Below are 25,399 nucleotides of genomic sequence, written 5' to 3'. Positions count from 1 at the left end.
CAAGATTGTGCCACTGCACTCCAGCCTGGGTGACAGAGCAAGATTCTGTCTCAAAAACAAACAAACAAACAAAAAAACAAACACCAAAAGGACTGGGTTAGAAAGCTTCTGGAAAGCTGAACACATGGAGGCTGACAGGAAGGTGAATGAGAACTCATCCAAGTACTAAAAGGGTGGCACACCCCGACTCCAGGGGACAGACAATCCTATGTTTGAGACCCTTCCAGAACTCACCCTATGTATGTTTCCATCTGAATGTTAATTTGTGTCTTTTATTTAAAAAAAAAAGTTTTTTGGCCGGTGCAGTGGCTCATGCCTGTAATCCCAGCACTTTTGAGGGCTGAAGCGGGTGGATCACTTGAGGTTGGGAGTTCGAGACCAGCCTGGCCAACATGGTGAAACCCCATCTCTACTAAAAATATAAAAATTAGCCGGGTGCCGTGGTGGGTTCCTGTAATCCCAATTATTTGGGAGGCTGAGGCACAAGAATCGCTTGAACCCGGTAGGCGGAGGTTGCAGTGAGCTGAGATTACGCCACTGCACTCCAGTCTCAACAACAGACCGAGATGCTCTCAAAAAATATGTAAATACCTTTTGTAATAAACCTGTAAATTTAAATGTTTCTCTGAGCTCTGTGAATGGTTCTAGCACATTAATTGAACCTGAAGAGGAAGTCATTGGAAACCCAACTTGGAGCCAGTTCTGGGAGGTCTAGATTTGGGACTGCTGTCTAAAGTGGGGGCAGTCTTGTGGATTCAATGCTCACCACGTGGGATTTGATGCCTGTATTAGTCTGTTTTCACACTGCTATAAAGACATACTCAAGACTGGGTAATTCCTGTAATCTTAGCACTTTGGGAGGCTGAGGCAGGCAGATCACGAGGTCAAGAGTTCGAGATCAGCCTGGCCAACATAGTGAAACCCCATCTTTACTAAAAATACAAAAATTAACCAAGCATGATGGCGCACTCCTAAGTCCCAGCTACTCGGGAGGCTGAGGCAGGAGAATCACTTGAACCTGGGAGGCGGAGACTGTGGTGAGCCGAAATCGCACTACTACACTCCAGCCTGGGTAACACAGCGAGACTCTGTCTAAAAAAAAAAAAAAAATGGGTAATTTATAAAGAAAAGAAGTTTAATAGACTCAGTTCTGTGTGGCTGGGGAGGTCTCAGGAAACTTACGATCATGGTCAAAGGCAAAGGGGAAGCAAGGCATGTCTTATATGGTGGCAGGAGAGGGAGGGAGGAAATGCCACGCTCTGAAACCATCAGATCTCATGAGAACTCACTCACTATCACGAGAACAGCATGGCGGAAACCACCCCCATGATCTAACACCTCCTACCAGGTCCCTCCATGACAAGTGGGGATTACAACTGGAGATGAGATTTGGGTGGGGACACAGAGCCAAACCATATCAATGCTATCTCTAGCTACACAATGTCAGAATTTATTGAAGTACATCCAGCACAATCCACTGCAGAACTGACTGCTTGCTCATTAGAGGAGAAAATCCTACATATTTGGTCAAATAAATTTTCTGCATTTATTGTTGTTAGGTGTGAGACCAAACAGGGATCAAACACAGTTTGAGTTCTTCCTCTCAAACTTAAATAACAACTTACGGTGAGTCAATGTGTTGGTATTTCTGGGCTTAAGATGGTAACAATTTTAAAACAGTGTATTCTTGAGATATCAAAAATTCATGGCTGGGTGTGGTGGCTCACACTTGTAATCTCAGCACTTTGGAAGGCTGAGATGAGACAGTTGTTTGAAGCCAGTTCAACACCAATGTACTGGCATAACTAACAGTCCCAGGTATGGGGGAGGGTGAGCTGGGAAGAGCACTTTTGCCCTGAAAGTCAAGGATGCAGTGACCTGAACTGCAGCACTGCCATCTAGCCTGGGACGCAGAATGAAACCCTGTCTCTAAAAAAATTAAAAATGAGGCCAGGTGCAGTAGTTCACGCCTGTAATCCCAGCACTTTGGGAGGCTGAGGCGGGTGGATCATCTGAGGTCAGGAGTTTGAGACCAGCCTGGCCAACATGGCAAAACCCTATCTCTACTAAAAATACAAAAAATTAGCTGGGTGTGCTGGCAGGCACCTATAATCCCAGCTACTTGGGAGGCTGAGGAAGGAGAAATGCTTGAACCCGGGAGGCTGAGGCTGCAGTGAGCTGAAATCACATCGCTGCACTCCAGCCTGGGCAACAGAGCGAGATGTATTAAAAAAAAATTAAAAATTAAATTCCCAATTTATACATTCTAATAAACTTAACTGACAAAAATATACTTTAATATCTAAATCAGATAAAGGAAAGGAAAAGAAATATTTATACTACCCAATCCAAAACTCCTAGAGTGTGTATAGGTGTTAGAGAAACTCCTAGGCAAAAAAAAAAGAGAAACGTCCTCAAAAATATATAAATCAATGGCTATTCCCTGATACAACATCCCCACACATATAAAACAAAGAAGACAAAGAGTAACATATGGAACCACTGACTAAATAGTAATGTCAAGTTCACTTATTTTTAAATTTTCTTCTTCTTTTTTTTCTGAGACAGGGTCTTAACTCTGTAACTAAGGGTCACGTGCAGTGACACAATCATGGTTCACTGCTGCCTCAAACTCCTGGGCTCAGGTGATTCTCCCACCTTAGCCTCCTGAGTAGCTGGGACTACAGTTGTGCACCATCACAGCCAGCTAATTTTCATATGTTTTGTAGAGACAAGGTCTTGCAGTGTTACTCAGGATGGTCTCAAACTCCTGGGCTCAAGCGATCCACCTACCTCAGCCTCCCAAAGTGCTCAGATTACAGGTATGAGCCACCGTGCCCAGCCCCAAGTTCATTTCTAATACACGCAAAAGCCCAAAATAAAATCATCATTCCAGTGAGCTGTTCTCTCACGAGGACTCGGGCATCCAATAAAGGATCTTTTTTTTTTTTTTTTTTTTTTTTTTTTTTTTTTTTGAGACGGAGTCTCACTCTGTTGCCAGGCTGGAGTGCAGTGGCACGATCTTGGCTCACTGCAACCTCTGCCTCCTGGGTTCAAGTGATTCTCCTGCCTCAGCCTCCCTAATAGCTGGGACCACAGGCACATACCACCACGCCCAGCTAATTTTGTTTTATATTATTAGTAGAGATGGGGTTTTACCATATTGGCCATGATGGTTTCGATCCACGGACCTCCTGATCCGCCCAACTCAGCCTCCCAAAGTGCTGGGATTACAGGCATGAGACACCGCCCCAGACCTAAAGGATCTTGCAGTCGACTGTCTTTCCCATTGTGCTGAGTAAAAATCTCAGAAGAGCTACCTACACCTGTTACACACACCAGTAAAGTATGGACAAAGCACAACTGAAGAACGGCTGAGGAACCTTGTAAAAGAAGAAGAAATGCATATGTCGGTTTCTTCATTGGTTTCTGACACAGAGCTCCTAACTTCTTGGGATGTTCTAGGCGAGAGGAACGTGATTTGTTCTAATGAGGCAACCTCTCTAGGTTTCCTGGACTGGGTTGATCATCAGAAAGACCAGGCCATGATTACAGGCATCAAAATGTCAGCCCCATCCACTATCCTCCAGGAAGGGAAGAGGGGCTGGAGACTGAGTTAATATCAGTCATGCCTATGTGATGAAGACTCCATAAAAAATCCCTGAACTAAGAGAATCACTTGAACCGGGAGGCAGAGATTGCAGTGAGCTGAGATTGTGCCACTTCACTCTAGCCTGGGTGATAGGGCAAGACGCCGTCTCAAAATAAAAAACACCCCTGAACTTTGGGGTCATGAGATCTTCCAAATGGTGACACACGCAGGTGCCTGGAGGGTGGCGCACCCAGTGAATCTTCCTATATGCCCGCCCCTGTGAATCTCTTCATCCAGCTGTTCATCTGTATCCTTCCAAAACACCCCTCAGCGTGAACCAATGAGCCTAAGAATGTGTTTTACTGAGTTCTGTGAGCCACTCTAGCAAAGCAATCAAACCCAACAAGGGGCCTCAGGGAACCCCAACCTGTAGCTGGTTGGTAAGAAGGACAGATGACAGCTTACTATCTGTGATTGGTGGCTGAGGTAGGGGACAGGTTTGGGAACTCAACCCTTTGCCTGTGGGATCTGACTCTAATTCCAGATAGATAATATCAGAAAGGAGTCACAGAAAACTATTAGATGGCCGCTGAAAAACTGGTTGTTGGTGGGGAGAAATCTCCACCCATTCGGTTGACCAGAAGTGAAGCGCTCTCTGCTGAGTAGCATTTGAGAGTAAGAAAAACACTGGATTGTCCCTATCCCCGCAAGACCTGAAGAGGCAAAGAGGGGCTGAGATGCCTTCATGCTATTTGTGAGCCCCACACACAAAAAACAGAGCCGCCAATGTTTTCTTATCTCCTGATGAGGCCTTCCTAGTATAGGATATTGTGTGGACCACACATAGGTCAAGGAGGCAGGTCTACGCATACCTCAGGTTTGATGTATAAACTTAGCATTAGATAAAATCACGACAGAAACAGAGACCACAGGGAAAACAGACCCCTCTGACACAGCCCTCCCTGTGTCCTTCAGAATGATGAATCAAAGAATCATAAGCCATATGAGAGGGTGCTGTCCATCATGATAAAGACTTCGCCTTGGCACAGCAAAAGAAATAATCAGCAGAGTAAACAGACAACCCATAGAGTGGGAGAAAATCTTCAAAAACTATGTATCTGACAAAGGACTAATACCCAGAATCTACAAGGAACTCAAACAAATCAGCAAGAAAAAAACAAACACTCCTATCAAAAAGTGGGCTAAGGACATGAACAGACAGTTGTCAAAAGAAGATACAGAAATGACCAACAAACAGATGAAGAAAGACTCAACATCACCAATTCTCAGAGAAATACAAATTAAAACTACAATGCAATACCATCTTACTCCTGCAAGAATGGCCGTAATACATAAATAATACATATTGGCGTGGATGTGATGAAAAGGGACCACTTGACACTGCTGATGGGAATGGAAACTAGTACAACCACTATGGAAAACAGTGTGGAGATTCCTTAAAGGTCTAAAAGTAGATCTACCATTTGATAAAGGAAAACCACTCCTGGTATCTACCCAGAGGAAAAGAAGTCATTATGCAAAAGAGACACTTGCACACGCATGTTTATAGCAGCACAATTCACAAGTGCAAAAACAGAGGACCAGCTCAAATGCCCATCAAGAAGTAGATAAAGAAAATATGGTATACATGTAATATGGAATACTACTCAGTCATAAAAAGGAATGAAATAATGGCATTTGCAGCAACCTGGACAGAATTGAAGACCATTATTCTAAGTGAACTAACTCAGGAATGGAAAACCAAACATTGTATGTTCTCACTCATAAGTGGGAGTTAAACTAGGAGGATGCAAAGGTGTGAAATGATACAATGGACTTTGAGGTCTCAGGGAAAAGGGTGGGAGGTGAGGGATAAAAGACTATATATACATTGAATACAGTGTACAATGCTCGGGTGATGGGTGCACCAAAATCTCAGAAATCACCACTAAAGAACTTACGCATGTAACCAAACACCACTTGTTCCCCAAAAACCTACTGAAATAAATAATGGTAATATGGCCAGGAGCAGTGGCTCATGCTTGTAATCCCAGCACTTTAGGAGGCCAAGGTGGGTGGATCACTTGAGGTCAGGAGTTCAAGACCCTGTTTCTACTAAAAATACAGAAAAAATTTAGCCAGGCTCGGTGGTGCACACCTGTAATCCCAGCTACTTGGGAGGCTAAGGCACGAGAATGGCTTGAACCCAAGAGGCAGAGGTTGCAGTGAGCCAAGATCGTGCCACTGCATTCCAGCCTGGACGACAGAGCAAGACTCTGTCTCACAATAAAAAAATTTCATAAAAATAAATTTAAAAATTAAAAAATAACAATACCAGCTTGGGTAACAGAGTAAGACTCTGTCTCCAAAAAAAAAAAGAAAAAAAGAAAAAAAAGAAAAAACCCAAAATCCAAGAAACCAAAAACAAAGAACACAGCAGTAAGAGGGGGCCAAGAAAAATTTCCCTTCTACGCCAGGCATGGTGGGTCATGCCTACAATCCCAGCACTTTGGCAGGCCAGCTAGGAGGAATACTTGAGGCCAGGAGTTCAAGACAAGTCTGGGCAACATAGTGAGACCTCATCTCCAGAAAACATTTTTAAAAATTAGTGAGGTGCAGTGGCACGTGCCTATAGTCCCAGCGACTTGGCAGGCAGAGACAAGAAGATCATATGAGCCCAAAGACTGAGGGTACAGTGAGCCATGATCACACCACCACTACACTCCAGCCTAGGCAACAGAGCAAGAACTTGTCTCAAAACAAAACAAAACAAACTCCAATCAGAAGTCACAGGATTTAAACTTTTATTTTCCCAAAGAATTCTCCTACTTGCAGAGAGCTCCCAAACAGAATCTCAAAGTGTGGTTCTGCAGGGTGCAGTGGCTCATGCTTCTAATCCCGCCACTTTGGGAAGCAGAAGAAGGAGGATCACTTGAGTCCAGGAATTTGACGCTATGAGTTGAGCCACGACTGCCACTGTACGACAGCATGGGTGACAGAGCAAGACCCTGTTTAAAAAAAAAAAATTATGGGGCTGCCACTCTGCCCTTCCAAGCTCTTACCTGTGTTCACACCTTTGATGCATTCCCTGCCATCTGGATTGTTTGCTATTTTCACTTCACTCTGCAGATTCCGGGGATCTCTCCTTTGCTCCAACATGGAGATAATACTCAGGTCAGGAAGACAGATTCCTATTTATAAAAAGAAAGAAAAATAAAGAATAAATGTGTGTTGTGGCATCTCCAAAATCCAAGCCCCATGTCTAGGTAGGAGAGATGATACTATAAACGGATCAAGAATAGTATTTTGCCAGGCGCGGTGGCTCATGCCTGTAACCGCAGCACTTTGGGAGGCCAAGGCAGGCGGACTATGAGGTCAGGAGTTCAAGACTGGCCTGACCAATATGGTGAAACCCCGGCTCTACTAAAAATACAAAAATTAGCCAGGCGCGGTGACGCGCACCTGTAGTCCTAGCTACTCGGGAGATGGAGGCAGGAGAATCACTTGAACCTGGGAGGCGGAGGTTGCAGTGAGCCAAGATCCTGCCACTCCACGCCAGCCTGGCAACCCAGCGAGACTGTGTCTCAAACAAACAAACAAACAAACAAAAGAACAATATTTCACATAAATTCATCCACTGCCTCCTTCTGAATGCTGAGGGAACATTGTAACATGCAGACATCGAGCTCTCTTGCAAGAACTAATGAATCATAAGCACAGGGGTGGATGACAGACAACTGGATATCTTAAGTCTGTCGGAAGGTTTGATGCATACTTAAGCCCTGGTACCACTCAATGATTAATCATGAAGGGGGCAGAATGTTTGAAGAAAGCAGTTATTTTAAGTCTAGAAGGCATTATGGAGCTTATTGTTTCTGAAAAATACAGCATTATAAAGCATTATGGAGGTTTTCATTTCTGAGTCAACAGGGTTTTAATCTCAGTCAAGCGGTACATTGACTCCTAAAATGCTAAGAGGCACACAACAAAATGCAAAAATACACCAGGGCAGATCCTGACTTCTGGAGGGACATTATCCTCACCCAGGAAGACCAGGTTCCTATAATTCTCCAGCATCACGTCTCTGTATAGAGTCCTCTGAGCAGGGTCCAGGCATTTCCACTCCTCCTGAGAGAATTCTATGGCCACATCCCTGAATGTCAATAGACCCTGAAATGAAAACACATTTCACCAATAGGGTATCATCACAAAATGAGAAGACAGTTGTAAGGACTGACTTAATTGAAGGGAATGTTTTGACAAATCCACATTAAGGTATTTTTTAGCTAGTTATGTGTTTCTAATTGTGTTTTATTATACTTCTCTATTAGAAGTTATGATATTCTTTAAATTAGTATAGATCTCTAATTTTGTGGACAATACAAAAAATACAAAAATTAACCCACAGTTATTTCTATAGACGTGTCAGATACTACATATATATATTTTTCAGAGAGAGTCTCTCTTTGTTGCCCAGGCTGGAGTGCAGTGGCACAATCTTGGCTCAATGCAACATCTGCCTCCCAGGTTCAAGTGATTCTCCTGCCTAAGCCTCCAGAGTAGCTGGGACTACAGGCACCCACCACCATGCCCAACTAATTTTTGTATTTTTAGTAGAGACGGGGTTTCACTATGTTGGTGAGGCTGGTCTCGAACTCCTGACCTCAAGCAATCCACCCACCTCAGCCTCGCAAAGTGCTGGGATTACAGGCATGAGCCACCAAGCACAGCCAGGATGAAGCTTTTGAACACTTCCCATGTGATAGGAACTATTCTAAATGTTTTTGTTTTTTTAGACGGTGTCTCGCTCTGTCACCCAGGCTGGAGTGCAGTGGCGAGATCTCGGCTCACTGCAAGCTCCGCCCCCTGGGTTCACGCCATTCTCCTACCTCAGCCTCCCAAGTAGCTGGGAGTACAGGTGCCCGCCACCACGCCCGGCTAATTTTTTGTATTTTTAGTAAAGACGGGGTTTCACTGTGTTAGCCAGCATGGTCTCGATCTCCTGACCTTGGGATCCGCCTGCCTTGGCCTCCCAAAGTGCTGGGATTACAGGTGTGAGCCACCTCACCTGGCATATTCTAAATGTTTTACATGTACTAACTGCTATTACAACAAAAGCCCATGAAAGAACAATCTGTTCCCATCCTACTGAAGAGACAACTCTTTCACAGACATTCTAAAAAACTTGCCCCAGGTGTGAAGGCTAAAAATGGCAGAGTAAGCACAGATCCCAGGTGTCTGGGCATTAGAATCAAACTTTAAGAATTAGGCCAGGCACAGTGGCTCACTCCCGTAATCCCAGCACTTTGGGAGGCCAAGGCAGGTGGATCATTTGAAGTCAGGAGTTGAAGACCATCCTAGCCAACATGGTGAAACCCTGTCTCTACCAAAAATAACAAAAGTTAGCTGGGCATGGCACCTGTAATCCCAGGTACTTGGGAGGCTGAGATAGGAGGATCACTTGAACTCGGGAGGCGGAGGTTGCAGTGACCTGAGATGGTGCCACTGCACTCCAGCCTGGGTGACAAAGAGAGACTCCGTCTCAAAAAAAGAAAAAAGAAAGATCAAACAATAAAGTAACAGATCAGCATCAAAAGTAAATTGACAGACAACGACCTAATTGAGTACAGTTAAAACAAGTTCCTGTATTAAAATCAAGAAACTGTCACACAAGGCCGGGCGCGGTGGCTCAAGCCTGTAATCCCAGCACTTTGGGAGGCCGAGACGGGCGGATCACGAGGTCGGGAGATCGAGACCATCCTGGTTAACACGGTGAAACCCCGTCTCTACTAAAAAATACAAAAAACTAGCCGGGCGAGGTGGCGGGCGCCTGTAGTCCCAGCTACTCGGGAGGCTGAGGCAGGAGAATGGCGTGAACCCGGGAGGCGGAGCTTGCAGTGAGCTGAGATCCGGCCACTGCACTCCAGCCTGGGTGACAGAGCGAGACTCCGTCTCAAAAAAAAAAAAAAAAAAAAAAAAAAAAGAAACTGTCACACATGTATCCCCATAATAAGTTACTATCCTTACAGCCATCGACTCATTATCATAACCATGTAGAACAATTTTAAGGTCATGAAAATATATAAGATGTAATTTCAACTGTTAAAAGATATAAGATGTATATAAACTGATGATGTGCCTTTGATAAAAACAATAGACTTACTCATCTGTGCACTCATGCACAATCACATACACACACTTATTCATATACATATATACACTCACATACATATACTCTAGTAAACATATACATGACACCTGAAAGAGTTGTCTCTCAATGACCTCTTTTTTAGATATTTGTCTTTTTGTTTGTTTTTTAAGGTGTCCAGGTTGCAGTGCAATGGCTTATTCATTGCACATTACAGCCTTGAACTCCTAGCCTCAAATGATAACCCTCTCCGAGTAACTAGAATGATAGGTGTGCACCACTGTGCCTGGCTGTCACTGTTATTTTTAATAATGTGCATTTCAGCATGTTTGCAACAATAAAAATGTATAAACTGTGCTCAATTCAGTTAATAAACGTTATTGTATATTAAACTATTTCAAAAAGTTAGACCATGTAAAAACACAAAAACTTTAATTCCAGTCTCTATTAAATACCCATACTGAAAAATATGTTTCAAAAATTGAGACGGGGGTCTCACTATGTTGTCCAGAGTGGTCTCAAACTCTTGTGCTCAAGGAATTCTCCAGCCTTAGTTTCCGGAGAAGATGGAATTCCAGCCCTGGCCCATAAATATTAGGTTGTTGCAAAGTGATCGCGGTTTTGCCATTACTTTTGCACTAACCTAAACATAATTTTGTCCACTAAATATTTAGGTGTTAGCAAAAGCCCAAGGGAGACAGAAACATCACAATCAGCAGTAAACATCAGATAGATTTCTTCTCATTTACGGCACAGAAAAGAGGGCCAGGCTTGGGGGACCGGAAAGACTTGGATCCATCTCGCGGGTGAGAACTTTACGCCGCGCGGGGCGTGTCTAGGGAGTCACTGAAGGATCTGAAGCGGGAAAACTCTGCGATAGGAGCTGTCTACATGGCCCAATGGTGAAAGACCGGGGACAGGACCAGCCTCCGTCCAATTTTAACACTCAGGGAAGCGACCGCCGGACTCTCATTAGACCGTCTGAGTTTACTCGGGGTGGAGGGAGCGGTGCCGAGATTTCAAGGTCTGTGTGACCCCTGAGATGCCGGGTACCGAAGCGCAGGGAACTCAGCATCCCAGATTTAATCTAAACAAAGGGAAACTCACACGCCGCAGCATGACTGTCACTCCACGTAATCTGCTTCCGGGTCTCCAGGAAACTGCGCGCGCAGCTGAGAGGCCAGGCCGGGGTGGAATTGGGCGGGGCCTGCGCTTCCCTCCGCCTAGCTCCTAGCTCCTGTCGTTTTGGAGGCGAGTCCTGCCGTGGTGACTGAAGCAGCTCACCTATCTGGAAACAGTGCCCCCGCAGAGGGAAAGTCTGTTGATGATTAGATCCACGAAAATTCCTGCTATTAAAATTAATTTTAAAACGGCCGTAGAGGCGCTCGCATGTCGTCCTAGATACCCGATGCTGAGGCGGGAGGCTCGCTTGAGCCCATGAGGTGGAGGCTACAGTGAGCCGAGGTCCTGCCGCTGCACGGGCGCCTGAGAGAAACCTTGTGCCTAATAAATAAATGAATACATAATCATACATAAATAAATTGGAAGCAAATAAAATAAATATAAATGAATAATAAACGGTAGTTTTCAGAATTTTAAAGCTCTGGAATTGTTTGAGAAGGGGATGCAAATTAAACTTTGAAATGCAAAACCCTGCCAGGGCGGAATGTGTAATTTCCCTTTTTTTTTTTTTTTTGAGACAGAGTTTCGCTCTTTTGCCCAGGCTGAAGTGGCGCGATCTTGGCCCACTGCAACCTTCGCCCCCCGGGTTCAAGCGATTATCCTGCCTCAGCCTCCTGAGTAGCTGGGATTACAGGCTCCCGCCACCACGCCGGGCTACTGTCTTGTATTTTTAATAGAGACGGGGTTTTTTCCATGTTGGCCAGGCTGGTCTTGAACTCCTGACCTCCTGATCCGCCTGCCTCGGCCTCCCAAAATGCTGGGATTACAGGCGTGAGCTACTGCACCCGGCCAAGTGTTTTCTTTTTCATATTTATGTTAATCCTAGTGTATACCTGCCATTGTCTTATGGACATACTCATGTCACAACGGTTTTTTTTTTTTGAGACGGTCTCCCTCTGTTGCCCAGGCTGAAGTGCAGTACCACAATCACAGCTCACTAACTGTAGCTTCAACCTCCTGGGATCAAGTGATCCTCCCACCTCAGCCTCCCAAGTAGCTGGGACTACAGGTGCATGCCACTATGCCCAGTCTCATGTCACAAAATTTTGTCTCCAAACAGCACCCTCATTTATTTGTCCCCTAAAGTTTTCAGCAGAGCAAAACAGAGAAGAAATGTATTAAACATAGAATTTGGAGGCAATGTAGGAAAAAGATGTGAAAATATGTATGTATACAAAAAATATAATTTTATTACAATTGAAAATGAAGCATGGAATATATTGCATAATACCATAATCTGAAAATGACATATCCATAGCTTTTGGAAAAATGCTCTTGTAGTAAAATTATATTTATCGTATAATAAATATAGATGACAAAATTGTTATTGTGTAATACATTACAAAATTATGTCACATTTATTGTAGATATTATGAAATTATATGGTGTCATATTATAAACACTTCCCCACAATAATTTTCATTGAACTACTGTAAAAAACAAACAAAAACAAAAACCTTAGGCAATTTTACTAAACTCTATTTCACAAGCATTTTCAACAATCATATTGTGCAATGAGATCTGTATCTGTAACCATAAAAGGAATATAGTAAGATATTACCATGAAGAAAATTGGGGGTCTTTCCTAACCAAGATGGCAGGAGTTCCAGAGGAAGCACTCAGTGTTGTACTAGAGTTCACTGCATTTTGTGATGTCTGAACACTAACACCTTTTACACCTCTGCACTCCCTCTTCCTATTCTGCCCATCTGGTCAACTGATAATAAAGCCTCAGTGCTCACTCCTTTGGAACCAACTGGAAGTTCAAACCACAAGGGGGTACCCCCGCCCCAGCCCTACCCTTTAGCAATCATGACACCCCAAGCCCATCACCTATCCCAGTTCTCTGAAGCCACCTTTGGACCAGCTGGAAAAGTACACCCTGCTTTCCCCCACAAAGCCTCATTATATAATAAAACACTCTCAAACCATATCAGTGTATGGGATCATCATTCTCAAGATCCAAGCCAAACCTTAGGGGGACTTCAAACAAGTTCCAGAAAAGTAGTCAAAAATTCAAATCATCAAAAAAGTTGTGAGGGTGACTATATGAAGTTTCTAGTTAATGTACCAAAACAAAATTTCCTTTCTGTGTGCTTTGACTTAAAAGAAAATGGATGAACATTAATGTTTTCAAATGGTGTCACTGAACACTACAAGTACAAAAAGAAATTGTGTTACAGTAGTTTTTGTTTGTTTTTGAGACACAGCCTTGCTCTGTCACCAGGCTGGAGTGCAGTGGTGCAATCTCAGTTCACTGCAACCTCTGCCTCCCAGGTTCAAGCAATTCTCCTGCCTCAGCCTCCCAAGTAGCTGGGATTACAGGTGCACACCACCATGCCCAGCTAATTTTTTTTTTTTTTTTGTATTTTTAGTAGAGATGGGGTTTCACCATGTTGGCCAGGATGGTCTTGATCTGCTGACCTCATGATCCGCCCAACTCAGCCTCTCGAAGTGCTGAGATTACAGGCGTGAGCCCCCACACCCGACCATGTTACAGTATTTTTACCTTCAACCCATACTTTCTTTTTTTTTTTAATTAATTTATTTTTTTTTGAGACGGAGTTTCGCTCTTGTTGCCCAGGCTGGAGTGCAATGGCACAATCTCGTCTCACCACAACCTCTGCCTCCCAGGTTCAAGTGATTCTCCTGCCTCAGTCTCCCAAGTAGCTAGGATTACAGGCATGTGCCACCACGCCCAGCTAATTCTGTATTTTTAGTAGAGACAGGGTTTCTCCATGTTGGTCAGGCTGGTCTCAAACTCCCGATCTCAGCTAATCCACCTGCCTCGGCCTCCCAAAGTGCTGGGATTATAGGCGTGAGCCACCGTGCCCGGCCCCACTTTCTATTTCCTAATATTTGTCATATTCCTATTTATTTTTGCTGCATGAAAATGAAGGTACATGCCATAGGTCTTATTTGGCACACAAGAAAGAGGCATATAGAAACATAATACAGGGCATACTCATTAACAGTGATGCACATTTGAGGGTGTACAAGGCTGACATTGCACTGCTATTCACAAAGTGATTTTGACTTCACCCACATAAGCATCCTTCGCCAGAGTACACAGAGACTAACTCAAGTACTAAGTGTAATTACTCAAAATCATACTTACCTAAGTATATGCACCCAAAAGCGTATGTTGTTTTGTCTCTCTCTCTCACACACACACACATTGTTCTGGTTGCTTCAACCTTAAAATCCTAATGGGACATTATTCTCTACTATAAAGTACCCTCCTGAGGTAAGATTAAACAATGTTGGTAGAAAGGATGTGATTCATTCCCACTAAGAAAAAGTTAAACAAGGCCAGGCGCTGTGGCTCACACCTGTAATCCCAGCACTTTGGGAGGCCAAGGCCAATGGATCACTTGAGGTCAAGAGTTTGAGACCGGCCTGGCCAACATGGGGAAACCCCGTCTCTACTAAAAATACAAAAATTAGCTGGGCAGTAGTGGCGCATGCCTGTAATCCCAGCTACTGAGGAGGCTGAGGTGGGAGAATCGCTTGAACCCGGGAGGCAGAGGTTGCAGTGAGTCAAGATCATGCCACTGCACTCCAGCCTCGGTGATACAGCGAGACTTGGTCTCAAAAAAAAAAAAAAAAAAAAAAAAAAAGAAAAAAAAAAAACTCTAAACTTTGTTACTTAAAACTTGAGAAGTATGTACATTCTAAATCAAAGAGTTACAAATTATAGTGCCAGCAGTTAAACGTGAATCCTACTTAAGAATATGCTATACTGGTAGTTTTCATTAAATGCTCTATTCTGATATAACTCTTCTCTCTTTATTGATTATTTGTACGTGTGTGTGTATATGTTATTAACTTTGCATTTGTAAGGTTTCCTTTCAGCATAGATCAAGAGACGGGTGATGAGGCTTGAAGGCAAACTACATTCTTTGCCACATTTATGATATTTGTAAGGTTTTTCTCCTGAGTCCTCCAATGCTGTGCTAGGTGTGAACTGTAACTAAAGACTTTGCCACATTCATTGCCTCTGTAAGGTACGCAGTGAATTCTCTCCAGCATGAATTTTCCGATGGCGTGAAAGGTGTGGATTTTGATTGAAGACCTTGCCACAGGCATTACACCTGTAAGGTCTCTCTCCAGTATGAATTCTTTGATGGTTCGTTAAGTATAATTTGCGTCCAAAGACTTTGTCACATTCATTACATTTGTAAGGTTTCTCCCCGGTATGGGTTAGAAGATGGGCCATAAGGCCCGGACGCTTGCGAAACGCTCTTCCACATTCGTTACATTTGTAGGGCTTCTCTGTACTATGAATTATTTGATGCCGTGCAAGGTATGAAAGCAGACTAAAGACCTTGCCACATTCATTACATTTGTAAGGTTTTTCTGCCGTGTGACTTCTCTGATGATTGGTTAGAGAAAATTTGTGTCTGAAGTTCTTGCCACACTCATTGCATTTGTAAGGTTTCTCTCCAGTATGGATTACAAGATGGGTAGTAAGCCCTGAACACTCTCTAAATGCTTTGCCACATTCATTACATTTGTGAGGCTTCTCTCCAGTATGAATTCTTTGATGTCGTGCAAGGTTTGAATTGCGATTAAACACCTTGTCACATTCACTACATTTGTAAGGCTTCTGTCCAGTATGAATCCTCCAATGTTCTACAAGATGTGAATTGCGACTGAAGACCTTGCCACATTCAGTACATTTGTAAGGTTTCTCTGCATTATGGATTACTTGATGGTTAGTAAGGCTTGCAGGGACTCTACAAACTTCACCATCTTCACTACATTCATAAGAGTTTCCTCTAACGTATGCTTTCTCTTCTTGTGGGAGTAATGGGAAATCAATAAAATCATTCCTATATTTATTAAACATTTGTGTCGTGAAAGTAGAAGGAATTTTTGGCAGTGGTGAAACTGAGGAACGATGGTTTGTAAACTTTTCAACTTGATTCCTTCCAAAAATTTTCCTTCCAGCTTCAAACAGCTGCAGTTCAGACAGATGTGACTCAAGGGTAAATCCAAGTTGATTTTTAATAGGCTTGTTTTCTGCATTGCTTCCCAATATACAGCTCCTCCCTAGAAAAGAAGACATGAACCCATGATTCTGGCATGTTTCCAGTCTGGTGCAGGGACTAGAATCTGCCTCACTCAACTCAGACATTGGAAGAAGTATCAGCATACTTCGGATGTCACATTGTGAGAGCTGAAAACACAAGGGGGTGACGTGATGCACTGGAGCAGTGGGGAATCTGCAGGACTCGGGAAGATTATGGGTGACTTTGAGAAAGATTAAGGGCAGAGAAATAGAGCAGAAACTGAAAGCTTCTCAGAAAAAGGAGGGATGAGTCTCTTAGAGAAAATAAGACATTTAAGAGCAGTTGTATAGACATTAGTAATAGTATAATATATGCATAAAGCTCTTGTGCTGGGGACTCTCCCAGACCTGACCCTATGATCTCTCCATCTGTTAATTTATCCTTCTCTATCTACTTAGAATAAGGTCTTGCTCTGTCACCCAGGCTGCAGTGCAGTGGCGTGATCACAGCTCACAGCAGCCTTAAACTCCTGGGCTCAAGCGTCCTCCTGCGTAGTTGAGACTACAAGGTATGCACTACCGTGCCTGGCTAATTTTTAAATTTTTTGTAGAAATAAGGTCTCATTATGTTGCTGGTTTCAAACTCCTGGGATCAAGCAATCCGCCCACCTCAGCCTCAAAAAATTCTTGGGTTACAGATGTGAGCCACCATGCCGGGCCTGGATCCTTTAAAATACTCTGTATAATAAACCCTGTAAATGTTTTTTTTTTTTTTTTTTTTTTTTGAGACGGAGTCTCGCTCTGCCGCCCAGGCTGGAGTGCAGTGGCCGGATCTCAGCTCACTGCAAGCTCCGCCTCCCGGGTTCACACCATTCTCCTGCCTCAGCCTCCCAAGTAGTTGGGACTACAGGCGCCCGCCACCGCGCCCGGCTAGTTTTTTGTATTTTTTAGTAGAGACGGGGTTTCACCGTGTTAGCCAGGATGGTCTCGATCTCCTGACCTCGTGATCCGCCCGTCTCGGCCTCCCAAAGTGCTGGGATTACAGGCTTGAGCCACCGCGCCCGGCCTCTGTAAATGTTAAGTATGTATTACCATGAGTTCTGTGAACCACTCTAGCAAATTAATCAAACCCAAAGAGGGAGCAATGGGAACCCCAACTTTTGAAGCTGGTTGGTCGAAAGTTGCAGAGGTCTGGACTTATGACCAGTGTCTGAAAGGGGGCAGTATTGGAGACTGAGCCCTCAACCTGTGGGATGTGATGTGCTCTCCAGGTACACAGCATCAGAATCAAATCCAAGGGAACCCAGTGAGTATCCGCTGCAGAACTGACTGCTTATTGGTGGAAGAAAACTCACATTCGGTCACATAAGTTTTCTGTGTTTCTTGTTGTGTGGTGCAAGACCAGAAAGAGGAAGATATGGTTTGAGTTTTGCCCCTCAGTCTTAAATAACAAATTATGGCAAGTCAACGTAATGGTATTTCTGAGATTAAGATGGCAATAACTTTAAAAGAGCATATTCTTAAGATATGAAAAATTTCCATATTATACACTGTAACAAATTTAATTGGCAAAAGTGCTGTTTAATAGTAGCTACTATGTCAGGTAAAACGAAGGAAAACAAATATTTAAACTCCCATTCAAACATTTCTGGAGTGTCTATAGGTTTTAGAGAATCTCCTGCTGAGGCATACCCTGTGCCATTAAAAAAAAAAAAAAAACTCATAAATATATAAACCAATGGGCCATTCCCTGATACTATAGCCCCACAGATACAAAATAATAAACACAAAGAGTATCATATGAAATATAGAACTGCTGATTAAATATACAAAAACCAAGTTGATTTGTAATACATGGAAAGGTACAAGATGAAAGTAACAGTGGTTTGAACAAATGACGGTAGTGTTAAAACCAGAGGCATCATCTGGTGGCTATTTTGTGCCATGCTCCCCACGAGGATCTAGGGATCCAACACGGGGTCTTTCTATTGACTGTCTTTCCCACTCAGCTGAGTAACCATCTCAGAAGAGCCACCTACTCCCCTGTGACACACAGCAGTAAAGTGTGGATGAAGCACAACTGAAGAATGGCTGAGGGGCCTTGTGGAATAAGAAGAAATGCATACATTGGTCTATTCCCCGGTTCCTGACACAGAGCTCCAAAGACCTTGGGATGTCCTGGGTGGTGTGAGTGTGATCTGCTCTAATGAGGCAGCCTTTGTGGGTTCCTGGATGGGGCTGATCACCAGAAAGACCAGGCCATACTTAGAAGCCTGAAACTGTCAGCCTCACCCACTATCTTCTAGGAGAGGGGCTGGAGATTGAGTTAATATCAGTCACGCCTATGTGATGAAGCCTCCATAAAGATCCCTGAACTATGGGGTCATGAGCTTCCAAATGCTGAAGACAGGCAGGTGCCTGGAGGGTGGCACACCTGGTGACTCTTCCCACGTGCCTTGCCCTATGAATCTCCTCATCTGGCTCTCCGTCTGTATCCTTAGAAACATACTTCATCATGAACCAATGAACCTAACAAAGTGTTTCACTGAGTTCTGTGAGCCACCCTAGCAAAGTAATCAACCCAAGAAGGGGGTTGAGGGAACCCAACTTACAGCTGGTTGGTCAGACGGAAAGGTGACAACCTACTACTAGCAAGCGGTGGCTGAGGTGGGCGACTCTCAGCCTGTGGGATCTGATTCTAACTCCAGGTAGACAGTGTTAGAAACGAATTATAGAAAACCCAGTAAAGATCCAGTGAAAAATTATTTGTTGATGGGGAGAAATCCCCACACATTTTGGTGACCAGAAGTGAAATGTTCTGTGCTGAGCGGCATGTGAGAATAGGAAAATCACTGGCTTTTTCCCATCTCAAACAGACCTGAACAGGCAGAGGGGGCTGGAGGCACCTGTAGTTTCCAGGACCCAGATGCAAAAAAGAGTAGCTCGTGTTTTCCCATTTCCTGATTACGTCTTCCCACTACAGGAAATGGGGTGGACCATGAATAGGTCAAGGGGGTAGGTCTATGAAGACCTCAGCTTTGACCTATAGGGACAGAAACTGAGCATCAGATGGAATCAAGCACAGAAAGAAAGACCACAGGCGAAAGAGACCCGTGGCAACAATGCTCCCTGTGTTCTTCAGAATCATGGAACAGAAGTTCATAGAAGCCACATGACAGGGTGCTGTCCATCATGATAAAGACTTTGCTTTTGTCTCTGGGCTGGAACACCACTCACGGGTGAAAAGATGAAACTATTACACATTTGTAGAGCTGAATGAGAGAGCAAAGAATATTTCCATTCAGAATGCCTAGGATTTAAGCTTTTCTTTTCTCACAGAACGTCCCACCTGTAGAGAGTTTCCCACACACTCTTTTAAGAGTTAGTATGGGCTGGGTGCGGTGGCTCACGTCTGTAATCCCAGGACTTTGGGAGGCTGAGGCAGGCAGATCACTTGAGGTCAGGAGTTTGAGAACAGCCTGTCCAACATAGTGAAACCGCGTCCTTCCTAAAAGTACAAAAATTAGCTGGGTGTGGTGACACATGCCTGTAATCCCAGCTACTGGGGAGGCTGAGGCAGAAGAATTGCTTGAATCTGGGAGGCAGAAGTTGCAGTGAGCTGAGATCACACCACTGCGCTCCAGCCTGAGCAACAGAGCGAGACAACATCTCAAAAAAAAAAAAAAAAAAAAAAAAGTATGGCTTTGCAAGGTGCAGTAGCTGTAATCTGTAATCTACAACTTTGGGAGGCCAAGGCAGGAGGATTGCTTGAGTCCAGGAGTTTGAGGCTGCAGTGAGCTATGACTGCCACTGCACTACAGCCTGGGTGATAGTGGAACACCCTGGCTCAAAAATAAAAAAATAAAAACTATGGCTTCCACACTGCCCATCAGAGCTGTTACCTGTGTTCACGCTTCTGACACATTCCCTTCCATCTGGATTTTTTACTATTTTAACTTCACTCTGCAGAGTCAAGGGCTCTCTCCTTTGCTTCAACATGGAAATAATACTTAGGTCAGGAAGACAGATTCCTGTTAATAAAAAGAAAGAAACAAGATGTGCTGGGGCATTTCCAAAATCCAAGCCCTATGTTTAGGTAAGAGAGGGGATATTGCAAATGGATCAAGAATAATATTTCACAAGTTCACCCACAGACTGGCTCCTTCTGAATGCTTAGGGAATACTGTAATATGTAGACATCGAGATCTCTTCCAAGAACTACTGACTTGTAAGCACAGGGGAGAAAACAGAGAACTGGTTATCTGGTGCCACCTAATGACATATCATGAAGGGGGCAGACCATCTGAAGACAGGACACATTTCAAATCCAGAGAGCATAATAGAACTTTTCATTTGAGTCAACAAGGTTTCTACCTCAGTTAAGCAATTTAGGGGCTCCTAAGAGGCAACTAAGAGAAAATGCAAAGATAGATTAAAGCAGATCCCAGCTTCTGGAGGGAAGGTATCCTCACCCAGAGAGACCAGGTTCCTGTAGTTCTCCAACATCACGTCTCTGTACAAAGCCCTCTGTCCAGGGTCCAGGCATTTCCACTCCTCCTGAGAGAATTCGATGGCCACGTCCATGAACGTCAAGTGTCCCTAAAATGAGGACCGCATTGTTTGCAACACTAAAAATGTATAAATTGTATGCAATTTAGTTTATAAATATTTTTTAATATTAAGCTATTGAAAATGGCAGATCATTAAAAAACATAGAAACTTCAACTCCAATCTCTAGTAAATACCCACATTCAAAAATATATAGTATTTTTAAAAATTCAGATGGGGTTTTACTAGGTTGCCCAGAAAGATCGCAAACTCCTAGATTCAAGGGAAGAGTTTAATCCTTCCCCAGCCTCCCAAGAAGGTGGGATTATAGGCATACACCACTAACCCTGCCCTACAAATACACTTTTGTCCATTAAAGTCTACATATGTAGGTATTAGCAAACGCCAATGGAGTTTATTGATTTATTTCGTTAATAAAACAGTGATACATGACACAAAATTTAAGAATATTATACACTAATTTAACAAATAGGACGGGCGCAGTGGCTCACGCCTATAATCCCAGCACTCTGGAAGGCCGAAGCAGATGGATCACCTGAGGTCAGGAGTTTGAGACGAGCCTGGCCAACATGGTGAAACCCCGTCTCTACTAAAAATACAAAAATTAGCCAGGCATGGTGCTGGGCGCCCATAATGCCGACTACTCGGGAGGATGAGACAGGAGAATTGCTTGAACCTGGAAGACAGAGGTTGCAGTGAGCCGAGTTCATGCCATTACACTCCAGCCTCAGCAACAAGAGTAAAACACTCCATCTCAAAAAAAAAAAAAAAAGAAAGAAAGAAAACAAGTGTCCTTCTTTAGCAGCACTAATTATAAATGACACACACACAAGAAACATCCTACCTCTCCCTTAGCAAATATACATGGCCCCTAACTAAAAGACATTCCAGACCTGTGTACGAAATCCACAACTCTACTAAAAGAGTAATGTCAGCAAGACAGAGGAATACGAAGCCACAGACCTTTCTGTCCCCATGGAGACAAAAATTAAACAATACACAGACCAATTGGCTTTGTGAGAAATGTAGAAGGCCCTTAGCAAGTTCCTGCACCCCAAAGAAGCACCAAGTCAACCTGCTGGGAGCCCAGTGGGAAAATGCATGAACACATTAGCCTGAGCCCCTGCTCAGGCATGATTGCCATCATCCAGAGGAAACCACAAACTCCAGACTTCTCCTGAGGGACAACGTTCTGTCTTGGTTGAACAGAAGCTCTGAACTAACAGCGCCCCAGATCAGGAAGCCACTGAGAACAAAGGCACCAGCATAAATCAGAGCCCGCAGTAACGCAGGCAGACACTAGGTGGCAGTGCGGACCCCAGCTTCCTATGGCCTCACACAGGCTGCAAAGCAGGTGCAGAAAGGGGAGCTCCTGAGCAGAACCTGGTCACCCTCTTCAGTGAGGAGGTGACAAGCAAAGTCCAGAGAGGACACATCGAAGACAAAGCTCAGGACTTCCAGAGACTCCTCCTGGGCTGATTGGTGCGCGTGGTCCCTGAACCACGCCAAGCACAAAAAACAAGAGAGGTGACTGATTTATTTTCTTTTTCTTTTTCTTTTGAGACGCTCTGTCGCTCAGGCTGGAGTGCAATGGCGCCATCTCGACTCACTGAAACCTCTGTCTCTTGGGTTCAAAGGATTCTCCTGCCTAAGCCTTCCAAGTAACTGGGATTACAGGCGTGTACCACCACACCAGCCTAATTTTGTATTTTTAGTAGAGACAAGGTTTCACTATGTTGGCCAGGCTGGTCTCCCTGACCTCAGGTGATCTGCCTGCCTTGGCATCCCAAAGTGCTGGGATTACAGGCGTGAGCCACTGTGCCCGGCCAATGCTGTAAAAATAAATTTCTACAGGACTTGCTCTCGCTCTTGACACAGAGCTGACAGCAGTGGGTCGCCAGTGAGATGCAGGGAGGGTGGGAAACCGCACAGGGCAGGGCAGGGGAGACTTGGTATGCGATGGCCTACGCTGCACGTTTGGTGTCTTCTATAAAACAAATATATACATAGTTTGATGTTTAACATAAAAAATATAACAATAATTGCTGAACAAGAATGAATATAATTTCCACCTCTTTTTGTTTTTTTTTTTTTGTTTTTTTGTTTTTTTGTTTTTGAGACGGAGTCTCGCTCTGTCGCCCAGGCTGGAGGGCAGTGGCCGGATCTCAGCTCACTGCAAGCTCCGCCTCCTGGGTTCACGCCATTCTCCCGCCTCAGCCTCCCGAGTAGCTGGGACTACAGGCGCCAGCCATCTCGCCCGGCTAGTTTTTTGTATTTTTTTTAGTAGAGACGGGGTTTCACCGTGTTAGCCAGGATGGTCTTGATCTCCTGACCTCGTGATCCGCCCGTCTCAGCCTCCCAAAGTGCTGGGATTACAGGCTTGAGCCACCGCGCCCGGCCAATTTCCACCTCTTTAATGACAAAAAAAATTCTGCTTCAATCTCTGTGCAAAATTACAGCTTTTTTTCACCTAACCCAGATGCCGTACAAGACTCCTTGCAGGAACACCACTCTCCATGGGAGGACCGTGCTGAGAAAGAAGAAACAATGTCCTCCCTGAACCAAGCCAGACACAAGAAAGTAGGAAAGGTGTTTAGCTTCAAATGTAGTAAAAATCAGACAGAAATTATTTCTCCTTCCTGAACTCCTTTTCCAGAATTTACCAGGTACTTGTGCACATGAATACGTGACTGCCAGTGGCAGCTGCTCTAATCCTGGTCCACAGAGAGCTGACAGTGCATCCAGATGTGGCCCCTGAACAATCCCTGCTGCCCAACAGCACTCACACCACGGGACCCTCACCCCGTCTCCATCCATGTCTGGTGTGAGCCCTTCCCAGGCCCATGCCCAGTGCCGCCTCTTCCCAAGTTCATGTCACTGGGTCACGAGAGATGGAAGCTAAGCAAGATGAGAGGGTGAGGGTGAGCAAACCTGTCAGGCAGGACACTTCAGACATTTCAGAAAGAAACAGAGATAGAACAATCCGCCGAGAATATCCGTTCACCTGAGGAAGAGCCATCCCTGACTCCTTCGCTTCCCTCTTCTGGGCTTCTTCATCGCATAGCATGACTGTTTAGAAGTCAATCCTAAATGTCAAAAACAGGCTGATTACTGCTCAGAATCAACACGTTCCCCTTCCTGTGCCACAACCACACACACAGGTGAGACCTCACCCTGTGGAAAATGTCCTCTGCTGCCCACTGCACCAGAGTTGATGCAGGGACAAGAAACTCCTACCAGAAGAACGAGTGAAGTTTTTACTTGTTTATTCAGGACTCGTTTCCCTCCTGGAGAAGCCCGCACGCACGCTGCAGCAGCACGGAACCGGGCTGGACTGAGCCGCCTCATTCAGGGAATAGACCCAGCTGTGACCAAACTCCATGGAGAGCACAGCCCCCCTCCCCTCTCTGTGGAGCCCAGGCTCATGTAATCCCTCAGAACTGGAGGACATAGAGCCTTGGTGCTCAGCGCCAGACACAGAACACAGTGGAATATCCTTATCCATGGGGGATATGTTCCAAGATGCCCAGTGGATGCCTGGAACCTCAAACAGTACTGACCTCTATTTACTCCACTTAAATTATGCATGTAACAGCTTCTCACTGGCATATCCAAACTGCCAGCATCAATATTCACATGCTTGGGGAATACTAAAGCAAAAGGACTGAGATACCCCAAAAGTGGACCAGATCAAAAAGACTATTCACTGACTAATGGGCAGACAGAGTCTACACTCGGCCCTCAGGATTTCTAGGGTCCAAATCCAGAGATTCAACCAACGACAGACTGAAATAATTACAAAAAAAGGGGAAAGAAACCAAAAAGTAACAAACAATGAAAATAACACAAGAAAACAACAGAGTATAACAACTATATAGCATTTATAAATTTCATTAATCCATTATAAGTTTCATCAATCCATTATAAGTAATCAAGAGATTTTTTAAAGTCTATGGGAGGATGTGTGTAATTTATACGCAAATACAGTCATACACTGCTTAGTAACGGGACCTGTTCTGTGAAATGTGTTTTCAGACCATTTCATTACAGACTACACGACATAAACCAAGATGGTTTATGTCTACTACAGGTTAAGTCTACTACACATCTAGGGTATATGGTATAGCCTATTGCTAAAAACCTGCACATCATGTTATGTACTGAATACTACAGGCAACTATGACACAGTAGTATGTACTTGTAAATAAAAACATGTCTCAACATAGAAAAGGTACAGTACTAATATGATATAAATGTTTAAAAAATGCTACAACTGTCTAGAGCACTTACCATGAATGGTGCTTGCAAGACTAGAAATTGCTCTGGATGAGTCGGTGAGTGTGTGGTGATCGAATGTGATGGCCTACGACATAACTGTGTACCACTGTAGATTTTATAAATACTGAATACTCAGCCAGGCGTGGTGGCTCATGCCTGTAATCTCAGCACATTTGGAGAACGAGGTAGGCAGATTGCTTGAGCCCAGAAGTTCGAGACCAGTTTGGGCAACATGGCGAGACTCCTGTGTCTACAAAAATAAAAATACAAAAAATAAGTTGAGGCATAGTGGAACACACCTGTAGTCCCAGCTACCCAGGAAGCTGTGGTGGGACGATCACCTGAACTTAAGAGGTTGAGGCTGCAGTGAGCCATAATCGCACCACTGCATTCCAGCCTGGGCGACAGTGTGAGAAGCTGTCACAAAAATAAATACGTGCATACATACTTACTGTATATTTAGGCTACACTAACATAAAAAATATTTTTTTCTCAATAACAAATTAACCTCAGCTTACTGTAACTTTTTGACATTATAAACTTCTAAATTTAACTTTTTGACTTTTATAATAACATTTAGCTTAAAACACACATTGTATAGCTGTACAAAAATATT

General features: G+C 44.0%; 1 protein-coding gene across 4 annotated transcripts in view; it reads right to left on the bottom strand.

Annotated features, from left to right (window-relative positions):
* Positions 1-25,179, bottom strand: part of LOC126943027 (zinc finger protein 610) — a 33,080-nt gene extending 7,901 nt beyond the window's left edge. The window contains exons 1-5 of one of the 4 annotated variants that reach the window (XM_050771318.1): positions 24,796-25,179; positions 23,510-23,591; positions 20,409-20,535; positions 19,839-19,967; positions 14,546-15,977 (exon numbers count right to left, since the gene is read on the bottom strand). In XM_050771318.1, the coding sequence (XP_050627275.1) occupies positions 14,914-15,977; positions 19,839-19,967; positions 20,409-20,535; positions 23,510-23,572 (1,383 nt within the window). In that variant the 5' untranslated portion in view covers positions 23,573-23,591; positions 24,796-25,179 and the 3' untranslated portion in view covers positions 14,546-14,913. Of the gene's footprint in view, positions 1-6,654; positions 6,784-7,635; positions 7,763-10,847; positions 10,935-14,545; positions 15,978-19,838; positions 19,968-20,408; positions 20,536-23,509; positions 23,592-24,795 lie in introns of those variants that run through there. The other 3 variants (XM_050771315.1, XM_050771316.1, XM_050771317.1) reach the window with 3 other exon arrangements.
* Between the last annotated feature and the right edge of the window lie 220 nt (positions 25,180-25,399).

Source organism: Macaca thibetana, chromosome 19 (assembly GCF_024542745.1).
Source record: "Macaca thibetana thibetana isolate TM-01 chromosome 19, ASM2454274v1, whole genome shotgun sequence".
Taxonomy (NCBI): domain Eukaryota; kingdom Metazoa; phylum Chordata; class Mammalia; order Primates; family Cercopithecidae; genus Macaca; species Macaca thibetana.
Note: the sequence above shows the minus strand (reverse complement) of the source record. Positions and strands in the feature narration are given on the sequence as shown.